The sequence below is a fragment of the Zeus faber genome (assembly GCF_960531495.2).
Source record: "Zeus faber genome assembly, chromosome: 5".
NCBI lineage: Eukaryota > Metazoa > Chordata > Actinopteri > Zeiformes > Zeidae > Zeus > Zeus faber.
Window position 1 is genome coordinate 7,727,182 of NC_137192.1, and position 12,472 is coordinate 7,739,653.

The 12,472-nt window shown below is 40.9% G+C and overlaps 1 protein-coding gene across 1 annotated transcript; it reads right to left on the bottom strand.

The window, feature by feature from the left end:
* Nucleotides 1-4,793: 4,793 nt before the first annotated feature.
* ift52 (intraflagellar transport 52 homolog (Chlamydomonas)) lies at nucleotides 4,794-12,102 on the bottom strand. Its single transcript, XM_080000588.1, has 14 exons — nucleotides 11,864-12,102; nucleotides 11,565-11,717; nucleotides 11,400-11,487; nucleotides 10,706-10,835; nucleotides 10,527-10,602; nucleotides 10,327-10,398; nucleotides 9,044-9,170; nucleotides 8,854-8,937; nucleotides 8,666-8,734; nucleotides 6,854-7,008; nucleotides 6,681-6,768; nucleotides 5,369-5,477; nucleotides 5,118-5,263; nucleotides 4,794-5,045 (listed from the first exon to the last, which is right to left on the bottom strand). Exons 2-14 carry the CDS (start codon nucleotides 11,681-11,683, stop codon nucleotides 5,004-5,006), a joined length of 1,305 nt encoding a protein of 434 aa, XP_079856714.1. The 5' UTR covers nucleotides 11,684-11,717; nucleotides 11,864-12,102; the 3' UTR covers nucleotides 4,794-5,003.
* Between the last annotated feature and the right edge of the window lie 370 nt (nucleotides 12,103-12,472).

A 12,472-nucleotide genomic window follows, 5' to 3' on the forward strand; every position in this document is an offset into this window, starting at 1 on the left:
TGCGTTACGTACGATTATTATGATCCGGTTTATAATAACATGCTGCTGACAACGTATTACGCGGAATTTCATTGTTCATTTAATAATAAAAAAAAAAAATACTGTATATATTGTTATAACTAGCTTGTTATACAATCAGGCACAATTTCCTATGAAACGCCATTTTAGTCAATTTCGAATAACTACCTAAATAAATAAATATTCCGATTAAATAAATAAATATGTACACGAAAAAAACCCTGAAATTAGGAAATAAATATACTGTCAGACGACTGTTATTTCTATGAATAAATAATATTAGATTTGTGAAAAGAGCTTTATTTTGAATATTGTAGACTTTATTTTATTTTAGAAGAAACGCAATTCCCAATCATTCACATGATTGGGAATTGATAGGCTACATTTGCGATCGTTCTGAAAAGGCACAATCCCTGGACCTGTTAATCATTTCTCTTTTTGTGTTTTCCCCTCGGCCACAAGAGAGCTCCGCTGTCCACTTTAGTTCAGCTGTTTCGAGGAAACTACGTATATCTGATGGTTATCCGTCCCAACAAGTCCACTTTCACCGCAATTTACTGAGAAAAGGGTCAAAAGGAATGATTGAAAAAAAAAAAAAAAATCTCCCCACACGTTTTTAGGTTTTACCTCGGTCATGAAACCACCTCCATTATAACAAGGGGAAGGCATCCTGACAGCTGAGGATGTTATTGTCAGATACTGTTCCCCCTGTGTTCAGTAAGAAAGGAGCTCACAAATATTACATAGAAGACTTTAATAACATTGAAAAAAATAGTGCAAACGATTTTTTTTTCTACACAACTTATAGAGGGTGACAAACTTATTTGTTTTAAGTCACAACAAATTTCAGTAAATACAAAACGGCAAAATGTGCAATATTTAACATGAGGAAAAATACCCTGGAAAATGTGGGAATTAAATAAATTACACATAAGATATGGAAAAATCAAAATAATTCAAAACATAAACCATTCCAAATAAAGGAAAACTATAAACAACCATACCACTGATAGCACAATTCCAAGTATGGAAAGAAAAACTTTGAAATGTATACATTTTTGGTTTGTTTTCGGTCTTTTAGTCCCTTTCTTTTTTTGTCACTTAGATTCAGCATGCTGCACGTACAAATTCCTCCTATATCGTTGGCCTTTCCACACACACACACACACACACACACACACACACACACACACACACACACACACACACACACACACACACACACACACACACACACACACACACACACACACACACGGTGGCACCACCTTCTGCAGACATCAATTGTAGTCCAAAAACATATTAACAATTGTGTTTTAATGTAAACATCGATGTTAATTCCTTCACCAATATTAGTTTTCGGGATAATGGTGTTTTCGGAGTTAGTGCTTCTGCGCTTGCCACCTAGGGGGGCTATTTAGGGTACAAGAGTGAAGATATCCCCAAGTTTATTGAAGCCAATGCCTTCCCTGTTATGGGGAAACAAGACAGCAGTAAGAATTTGATATGTGTGTGAGCTTCCTTCCTCCAGTAACATCCTCAGCTGTCAGAATGCCTTCCCTCTGTTATAATGGAGGTGGTTTCAAGGCAAAGATTAAACTTAAAAACGTGTGTGACGATTTTATTTTTATTTTTTGGTTCAACAATTTCCTTTGACCTTTTCTCAGTAAATTGCGGTGAAAGTGGACTTGCTGGGACGGATAACCATCAGGCACACGGAGTTTACTCGAAACAGCTGAACTACGGCGGACAACAGAGCTCTCTTGTGGCCAAATGGCGCATTTTCATTTCTAAAAAAAAAAAATTCGCCTTAACGTTAAGGGGGGAAAAAAAAGAAGAGAAAACTGATCAAATGATGCAGGTATTGTGCCTTTTTCAGAACGATCGCAAATTTAGCCTCTCAAATAACAATTATGTGAATAACCACACATTTCTCCCAAAAGACCTCACCAGGGGTCCTAACTGAGCCATGCACTAGGCTCCACTACCTACTGTACTGTATGTAGCATACTGTAACGCATACTGTGTCACTGTTCAGGGTTGTTCGTGATGCCGTATTGCTGCGCCGTACTGTTGTATACTGTGCTGTATTATCCCAAACACTACCTCACACTATTCACATTCACATGCCACTTTAATTCACATGCCACTTTAAATGCACATATCTGTATATACATAGGCATATTCCTTCTATTTCAATTTATTTTTATTGTATTTTATTCTATATATTTTTATCTTATTCTATAAGTATTCCACTTACTGTATTACGTTTTAGGAGTCAGTTAGTCGGTCTATTAGAAAGGAATTTTCTACTTTTTATTTTATTTTATTTTTGTACTTTTTCCTAGGACATATTGTGTGCTATCACCGGGTGCGTTGCATTACAATTCACTGCATATATGTATGAAAGTATGTATATGTATGTGACAAATAAAAATCTTGAATCTTGAATCTTGAAGTCTACGATATTCAAAGTAAAACCCTCTCTCACAAATCTCATTATTTATTGACGGTAACAGTAGTCGGTTGTGTTAATACAGACCAAGAAAAACAACGCAACAACCCTAGGATCTGTTTCCCCGGTTCAAACGGTTCCCTTGCACTTCTAGAATGCAACAGTCCGCAGGGGTAGATGTGACCCTCAACGCTCGCCATAGTACCTGAGTGGCGGCGCGCTTCCTTCGCCGTCTGAGCGGGGCGGGGCGGGGCGGGGCGGAGCGGGGCGGGGCGGGGCGACGGGGAAACGGAGCTCGATACAACACCGGCGCTGCAGCGACGACGCGGCAGCTTGACGCTCCCTATTGAACCAGATTGAATCATCTTTATATTCACACAGATGTATATATTTCCTTATTTCAGGGTCTCTTCATATACATACAACACCTGCCCCCCCCCTCTCTCTCTCTCTCTCTCTCTCTCCGCCGGCTCTGAATTTGTGAGATAACCACGCCCCTTTATTTGCGTATAAGACACTGTCTATAACTTTATTTCTTGAACTATATTTATAAACCTGTGTCTCTCATGTATTCAAGGATTTATTTCATAGACGTTTATTATTTATTATTATTATTACTTATTTAATAGACTAAAATAGCGCTCCATCATTTCCTACTTCTGTCAGAATGTCAATTGTGGATAAAGGTGTTTATTGTTGGCTCTATTGTATTTTGCCAGTGTTTCTCTTTCAATCTCAGTACTTTTGTATTATTGCCTTGTGTTGACGTGCTGCTAGAATGCCACAACTTTCCTCCGGGAGTGAATCGGTGCCGAGTTGATGATGCCTGGGCTTGAGTCCATTTACCATCGACCAGAGATCATTTCAAGGAAGAACAAGAAAATCCTCCGTGACGATAAACGTGGAAAAATACCTGTCCGTCCGTCTGTCCATCCGTCCGTCTGCCAGTCTGTATGCTGGCTTACCTCGACAACCCTTCATGCGATCTACTCCACACTTGGTGAGCCAGCTGGGAGTGATTGTGCTTCATCAGCTTGTGCAGTTCAGAAACACACCGTTCCTGTTCCCACCAGTCAGAGAGAAGGCATGGAGGCTGCAGCTTTTGTTGCAGGTAAAAAAAATAAGAAGTAAAAAGTTGTGTAACTTGCAAAAAAAACAAAAAAAACAAATTAATTCAAAACATTTGCACAGCTTCCATAATGTGAATTTGTTGATGTACTGGTGTATGTTTGCTGTTCACTTTTGAGGTTTATTGGCATTGTTTTAGTTAATTTTTAAGTTTTCTTTTGGTTTTTGGCTTCTATCTGATGTTTAAGGTTATTACCTTTTGTTTTCCCCACCTTAGGTTGAGCTTTCTGGTTCACCGCTTGCTTCATTTCAGTAGTTACTGTATATGACGACATTTTGTCCAGGTTATTTGGTCAGTTTTTGTTTTTCTTGGTTATATATTAAGTTCTGTATTTGGTTTGGTGTATATTGTCACTTTATTGTATATTTATACATATTACTATTTTCTTAAAAAAAAAAATTCACAGCTTCACCTATCTTTGATTTGGGCTGTTGCTGACACTGCAATTTCCCTTCAGAAATAAAATATCTGCCCAATTTAATGTGAATCAACAAACTCTGGTGATTTTTCCTTCTCTTTTCTTGACCAGAAATGGGAGTCTTTGAGTCCTCCTCTCCGTTAGACCTCGAAAGGAAGTTCTTCAGCGAGCGGAGTCTCCTGTCTGCATTGTCGCTGGACCAGCTGTCCACCTCCAACGACCTGGTGCTGTCCTCTGAGGCCGCACCGTCCATCCAGGCTTCTCTTTGTCCCTTTTCAGATTCGCTTTCCCCCGCTGCCTCCTCCTCCTCCTCCTCCGCCACCTCCTCCAACGGCAAGACTCTAAACCCCGTCAACCCGACCCTGCACCTCACAGTACACCCGCTGGGCAAGTGTACAGTGAACGCCTCGACCCCATGCGAGAACCCCCAGAAGCAGCGCGGTGCGGCCTTCGACCAGTCGTACACGGAGCTCACCGGCTCCCAGATCTCCTGGGATGTGTCGCTCATCCGGCATGAGACCTGCAGCCCCAAGCCCAGCGCCGAGTCGAGCGTGCTGGAGTCCACCTGGAGCCCCAAGGTCCAGCCTGGGCCTCTGCTGGCTTCGCAGGGGGAGATCTCTTCCCATACCGCTGTCTAAAATGTTCCCCAATGTGTGTAGTCCCCCCCCCCCCCCCCCCCCCACAAAAAAAAAAGAATCAATAAAGTTTTGTATTTAAAAAGTGTATTCTGTATTTACAATACAAAAGATAAAAAAAAAAAAAAAAGATGCTGTATCAAGAGTTTTCAGTTCAGCACACGATTACATTATGTACAAGTCAGCCAGATAATGGAAATGGTGAAAACTTGGCAGGTGGAAGTGGATGCCCTTTAAAACATTTCAATGGTTTTCCCCGAACTAAAGTGAATATACCTTTAAACATCCCAAGAAGTGTGGAAAAGGATGATCTCCCCCCCCCCCTTATCGCCACGATTGAGAACTTTCTTAAAATGGGGAAAAGGCTGCTCCTGTGTCGATCTCATGTTCCTGTAAGGAATAACGTGACATTAGATGACCTTATTTGAGACATTGGAATTTTTGCATCCACACACAGCTCACCTGATTTAGCTTCTTGAACTCCACCACCTGGAAGAAAATGTGCTCCAGGATGTGTTTGGCATCTCTCTGCTCTTTCTCCAACTTTCCCGTCACCCCTAAGATTTCGCCGCACTTTCGCACATAGTACTCAAGATCGTCGTCCGTGCCTGGAAAGAAACAAAACTTTTCATTAAAAAAATGTCAAAGATGCACTTCCACTCAGATGGTCAACCTCAAAATACAAAGTAAAATCATCAAAATAACAAACTTACATTTGTTGGTGAGCTGTGCCAGGCGGACCTTCTCGGAGGAGAAGGTCTCATCCAGATCGAACAGGTCGAGCATGGGTGGAGGCAAATCTCTGAAGGCGGGTGGAAAGACCTGCATGAGCAAACACGGTCACCCTGTAGTTCTGAGATGTATATGCACAGGTTATTTGTAGATCATCCAAATTGAAGTTACATTTTTAAAATGAACACCCTGCAGGCTATTATCCCAATATACACACCACGGCAAGATTCCAAAAAAATGAAATACGACCCAATCAATATTTCTACATGTTTGCATCCAAAATAAATCCACTTTTAACGTCCTATGTAGCTTATGGTTGGCGCACTACACCTGACGAGGCCGACATTATGTGATTATTTTCAAACAACAATGAAAAGATTGAGTAGCGCACATTTAACTGAAATTTGTAGTTTTTCAGCTTCTTCTGCGCACACACACACACACACACACACACACACTGCTGCTGTGTTGTAGGAGCACAAATCTAAAGACGGGGAACAGACAGACGCAGTACTGTTGCTGTGGTATCTCCCGATACTTGGACGCCAAAACAAACATGGATGCCATACAGCTCGCTACTGTGCTTGTTTGTGCAGTGAACTTGCAGCGCTGACATTATACACCAATTAGACCCTCATAAGTCTGTCACAATTCCACAAGGCTGTCCTCCATTTCAGAAGTGCACACTTGTCGCTTTCTTTGGCTTCGCCGTCTTGCAGGCACGCGATCTCATTGGCTGTTGAAAATTGCCGTTGCGATTTGAGGCTTTGACGTGCACACACACCAAAGGATTTTGGAAAGACTAGCACCAATCAAAATCAAACATTTGATTGAATAGTGACATGAGGATTGTATAGACAGATTTCACACACACACACACACAGACACACACACAGACACACACACAGCTGTGCCAAGACTCAAATCGTTACCAAATCGGCATTGAAAATCACGTGATGTGGCCCTGTCTTTATCAAGCCGCTATTTTCGAGTACCTACGACAAACATCCAGGCCTCGTCTGTTCGTTGTGAGTCGCTGAACTCCGAGGTGAGATGTGTAATGTGGAAAGTCAGAGAGCTGGTAAAAAGTCAAAGCCTCTCTGTATTAATTACAAAGAGCTGAACTGTGTTCCACCATCACACTTTCCCAGACTTTCTAGGCCTTTTCTGCAGCCAGCAAGAGTTTGAGACTAAGTTAGAACAGAACAGAGAGGTACAGTGTGGCCGGTGTAGGAAATTTAGAGCAGCAAAACAATTATATCTCACATATATATTGTATAAAAAATAACTCACAGCAGGTTGTAGCTGTGGTAGCGGGGTCTCAAACTGCGGCGTGATCAGCTGGAGTGGCTCGTGTTTGACGTTGAGCTGCTTGTAAGAACTGCGGGGAACGGTTCATTCGTTTGTTAGTTGCAGACAGTGAGCGACCAACGTGGTGTCGTGGAAATGGCGCCTCGCTGCGTCACCTGATCACTTGGGGCAAGGTGTTGGTGGACAGCTTGAACACCGACATGTCGAAGAGAGAAGTGAAGTCCCTGGGGATCTCATCCCCCTCCTGCAGGCACACGCGTAGCCGCTCCGACAGGCAGCCCGTGTCCGGCAGCATGGTGTAGTCTGTGATCTGAGGGGGAGACACGGACACATAAACTGTGTCGCGGGTCATGAAAAAATAAACCCCTCAACTTTTATAAAGATAGATTTAAGTTAGATGGATTAATGGATCGATTTGAGGCAGATAGATATAAATAAACAGCCGCTCGCAAAAAAAAAGGCAATAAAGGGCTCAACACTAACTTTTAAAAGTGGTTGCCAGGCAACCAGGCATCAGCTTTAGGTTGCCGAAACTGAAAAAATGGTTGCCATTTTTAGTCACCCTATATTTTGAGTAACTAAGATACTATGCAGTCATACGTCAGCTTCAAAATGAAAATGTGACAAAATAATGTTTAAGGATTTATTACAGTAACAGAACAAAATTCTTTGTAGTTTGTGTTTTATCTGACACTTTACAGAATTTTAATCTTCAGAGGGGAAGAAACACAAGTCAAGACAGAGAAGAGCTCTGATAACACTGGTCACACTTGGCTTGATTACAATTAGCCTGTGTCTGTCTCTCTCTAAAACTGCTTTCACACACGAACTCTGGACAATGTCTGGATAACCAGGTCCGCACATTGTCTTGGGTTGCCTTTTCACACGTAGCACACAAACGGAGATTGTCCGTGTCAGACGCGTTTACACCTACTGGAAATACTGTTTGGTTTAGACGAGGGGCAGAGCCTGGGTAGAGTGTGCAGGAGGCAGCACGTGAAGCATGACACTGGGGAGTTTTAGCACACCCAAGAAGGCGGACGAGGCTATTGACATATCTTTTTTGGCGTTGATACTCCATGTTTTGTATCCACAATATAAAGGAAAGAGTGGAAAGAAATATAAAGGAAAGCAGAAAGGAGTACGAAGCCGCTACCGTCTGTGCACCAAGATCCGTACGAAGGTAAATAACTGGCGCATGATAAAGATTTCATCAACATGCGACACACACCCATTTGCTCGCTGTGAAAGCTCCGGACAATCCTCTGCTCTGCTCAAACATACTACTCAATCAAATTTGCATGTTTCCATTTAAAAGTAGCTCTCCGCGAGGCTCGGGCGATCGTGCAAAATCCCAATCGCTGATCGTTGGGGGACAGCGATCGCCAATTCACGATTTTACTTTTGCGTGCGCGTGCATAGAAAGTCATGTAATGTGGAAAATGCAGTCCCCCTGTTACAGAAGTGCATGATTTATTATTTACAAGTAAAGTATTTACACAAAACATCCCGTTTTTACTAAATTAAGTCCCACAGCAACAGAAAGCAACATGTGAGAGTGAGATGTGTGTCGACACATTTTGAACAGGCATGTACTAGTACAGTAAAGCTAGGGATTCATTATTTGACGATAAAAGATAGGGAATGTACAATAAACAAACAATGAAAATAAAAATAAACAATTAAAAATAAATTGGCGATTACAGTAACATACTGATAGACAGTAAATGTAAACCTAGAATTGATAAAAACAAAAGCCTAGAAATCAATGAAAAATCAAGGACGAATGGCAATATACACTAACCTAGAATTAACTTGGAAGACATTTAACTCTTTTCAACATACGATAACCTAACCATGAACCAGAAAAACAAGCCTAAGAATGAACAATGAATAATAGAACATTTGTCAATTTTTATATTAAATTTAAGAAGAAATATAAATATTACAAATAAAAATAACCTGACCTCTGGGTCGTCTGCGTCAATCTGATTGAGATGGATGTTATCGGTCGTGAGCCACTGGAACACGACATCCTGAAATGAGAGAATGTCCATCAGACAACAAAGAGAGAATCACTAAACCAACTCAGAAAGATGTCAGATGGATTGAAAATTAAAAAATAAATAAATAAAAATAAAGAAAACTTACGCACCATTATTTTACCATTCTCCTCTTTGTCTATGTATTGGTCGCAGAACATGTGGCAAGAGCCCAAGACCGCAAGCTTTCCCGAATCCTGGACACATTTTCATTATCACCACCACCATCATCATCATCATACACATACACATACACATACACACACTTATACAAAGACAGAGAGCCAAAATCTTCACCCTGACCTTAACCTGGTAGAAAGCCAGAACGGGACGGTTGAGGGGGAAGCAGACGGAGCCGGTGGACAGGACGGCCACGGCGGGCTTCATCACGCTCAGCGTTGCGCCGTACGGGTACACAAAGGTAAGAGCCCTGAGTAAAGCACGGCAACATTAGACCAGTAACTGAAAGGCAGAACACAACCTCAAATTAACACACAGAATTTAGGTAAGGGGCGGTTTTGCAGACACGGATTAGTCTAATACTAGACTAAAATAAATCACACTTTTAATCTGGACTAACATGGTTTAAAATAGTCTCAGACTTGCCCGAGTCTGGGTTTAAAATAAAAAAAAATTAAAAAGTATATATATATTATGAATAATAATAATAATAATAATAATAATAATAATAATAATAATAATAATAATAATAGGGTTTAATTAAGGGTTAGGGTTAATTAAAGCTGGCCAGAGTCCAGTTTATCGATGGCATTTTTAATGCCATAATGAACACTGTCAAGGTCGACCTTGAGGATGTTTATTTGATTTAAAAAATATATCGATTAATTTGCTGTTCTCTCATAATTTCTTGAATGGGAATTGGGAGAATGTTTTTCCACAGTTCATGTGGATATTCCAAAATTAAATACCATCACTTCCAAGTACTTTTTCCAATAACTACCCCCCGCCCCCCATTCTCAAGGACTTCATGCAAAACCAATAACAATGTATAATGTGACCTTTATTTAATTAAAAGATAATCTTAGTCTCATGTTCTATTATTTATATCTATATAATCAATCTCATTTTCATCTACTATTATAAGTGTCTATTTCCAACCATGCTGGATTAAATTTACATTTCATTGCCCTCTTCTTTGTAATGAAAGTGATTCTGTATTCTTTTTTTTTTTTATTACGTTTTGATTTTAATAACGAAACCAGGGGGAAATATAACAGGTTTTCAATTATTGCACTTTTCTTTCAAGGACCTTTCAAGAACTAAATGGGGCTATTTTCAAGGTATTCCAGTGCTGAGATTTCTGAGGACGAAATTCAAGCACCTCAAGGACCTGGATTGGACCAGGACCTGGACCAATGGATTAGCTGGCCTAAAATCTGCACAAATACTGGACAGAAGGAGCAGACTAGTACTTCTTAGTTCAGGACATCCTAGTCTAGAACCAATTAATCGTAAATTAGGCCACATCTCGGAAAGGGATTTTTAAATTCTGGATTCATTCAAGTAGGATGATCTCCATCCTAAGTCCCCATTTGAGAAACCGCCCCCTGCTGTACATGACTCACTGCGTGTTATTTCCGGTGCTTTCGTCCTCGATGCTGCCGGCGACCGCTTTACTGGCAGCACGACTGATCTCTCTGAACAAAAGAGCACGTTTAAACACTATGACGGCAGTCCGTCGGGAACGAGGATATAGAATATGATATATAACTCAGTTCAGGATATTAAACAATGGCGCTTAGAAGCTGGACCACGCTGAACTGACCTGTTTAATACACCGTTGGATACGAGTGCCTCCTTAGGATGAAAGTACTTGTAATAAACATTCCTCACAACCGCATCTAGGGTGAACAGGTGAAACACATCATATTGAGTGATCAATTGAAACAATATTTACACTATCAACTGAAAATACATTTTTGAGAGGACATCTTTCGTACGTACCATTGTTGACCATTATTCCAAACTCTTCCAGGAGGAAGTTGATATTCGTGTCGTATTTCATCTCGCCTCCTTCCCCGAGCATCACCAGGATGTCTCCTCCTCCGTCCAGGTACTGCTTCAGCACCTCCAACTTTAGGGGGAAAAAAACAAAAAAAACAGTAATAATAAATAAAAATAATAACAATAACCTTTGTAGTAATAATGCAAAGCAAATAAATTAAATGCATTTAATGAGAATATGTACATCCTCAATTTCATTCGAGTCCTCAATTTAGACCTTGGAGGACCACAACCATTCCTCAGCAAATTATTTTCAATTATTATTTCTCCTGAATTATTGCTAGTATTATCATTAGTCTTGAACTAGTACTAGTATTACATCATTCTCTAAATACCCCTCATGATAGGTTTTATTTTGCTTTAAATGGTAAACCAATGTCAAAACAGTAATTCCAAACAAATTCCTTTCTTTTTGAATTTAAAAAAAAAAATCTATTAAAAATATTGTATTTTTACGGGGAAATAAAGGAAAGTCATTTATAATTCAACCAATCAAAAAAGTATGAATTCCAAAAAAAAAAAAAAAGTTGCTTCGGCATGTTTTCATTTCGTGCGGTGTTTAGGTACGTGTGTGCACGTTGTTTAAAGAGAAGTAAAGAGAAATGAAGTTGACTATTGTTACTATTACTCTCACCTCGGTGGCGGTGAACTTCTCTTTGGGACCCGCCGTGATCCACAGCTTCACCCCCCTCAGCTTCTCCGCAGACAGCTCTTCTTTGACGCTTGGGAGGACAACGTGTATTATTCGATCGTGTACAGACTGTGAAAACGTGACTTGTTCGTCGGAAAGACCTGATACCTTTGGATCTTCCACTGAGACCTGAGACGCTTCTGCAGGGACTTGAATCCATTGCTGGCGGTAAACAATTCTCTTTTTGAGGCGTTAAAGACAACAGTGCTCCGCTGATCCTTGTCCATTATTCATGTGGTGTTTACGGTTACAGCCAAAACCCTTAAAAAGAAATGGAAAAATAAATCCAGTTGACATTAAGCTCCCTTCTCATCAACCGTTACCTTAAATCCGGCAATAAATATCTATCTATCTATCTATATATATATATATATATAAGTTTAAGAACATAGACGGTTCTTTATCACCTCTTACAGGCTGTAATATTTCAGTGCGCTCTCCTCACGTAATCGTGGCTAAGCTAACAAGCTAGCGTTTAGCTGCGTTGCGACAGCGCCGCGTCGATTTACGTTAGCGTTCGACGACTCGATTTAGCTCTTCTGACGTCTCGGCACGCACGGTTACTTTGCTTCAAAAAAGAAAGCAATACCGGAGGGTGCCGAGTTCTAGAGCAAGTTGGGTTTTTTTTTGTCCCCGGACCAGAACTTGTTTTCCGCTCAGTTGTCAACCCGCCAGAACTCCCCCCGGACTGATGCATTGTGGGGAAAAAGTGGTAACCATGGGCGCTAAGTACCTAGCAACCGCGGGAGATATCTGTAGGGGCCAGGAGACACAGCAAGGAGCTAGGAGGCGGTGACCTAGGAGCTAGTAGTCTAGGAGACCCGCGTGGGAGACAATCTAGACAAAAGGCCGAACTTCTATGACAGATTTGATGTCACAATGGCCGCTGCCAGGGACGCATGTCGGCCCTAGTTTCCAGATCATTCTTACATGTGAATCAGATATATTTAAACTCCGGATTCGAGATTCGCCCTCTCTCGCTCTCGAATCCGTAATTTGGTCGGTTTACACCTTCA

Excerpts from the sequence above, each read along its gene's own strand:
- ift52 (XM_080000588.1), bottom strand. The coding sequence starts at position 11,683 with ATGGACAAGGATCAGCGGAGCACTGTTGTCTTTAACGCCTCAAAAAGA. Across the intron at positions 10,603-10,705 it reads TGGAATAATGGTCAACAATG|ATGCGGTTGTGAGGAATGTT; the intron begins GTACGTACGAAA and ends TGTTCACCCTAG. Across the intron at positions 9,171-10,326 it reads AGCACCGGAAATAACACGCA|GGCTCTTACCTTTGTGTACC; the intron begins GTGAGTCATGTA and ends TGCTTTACTCAG.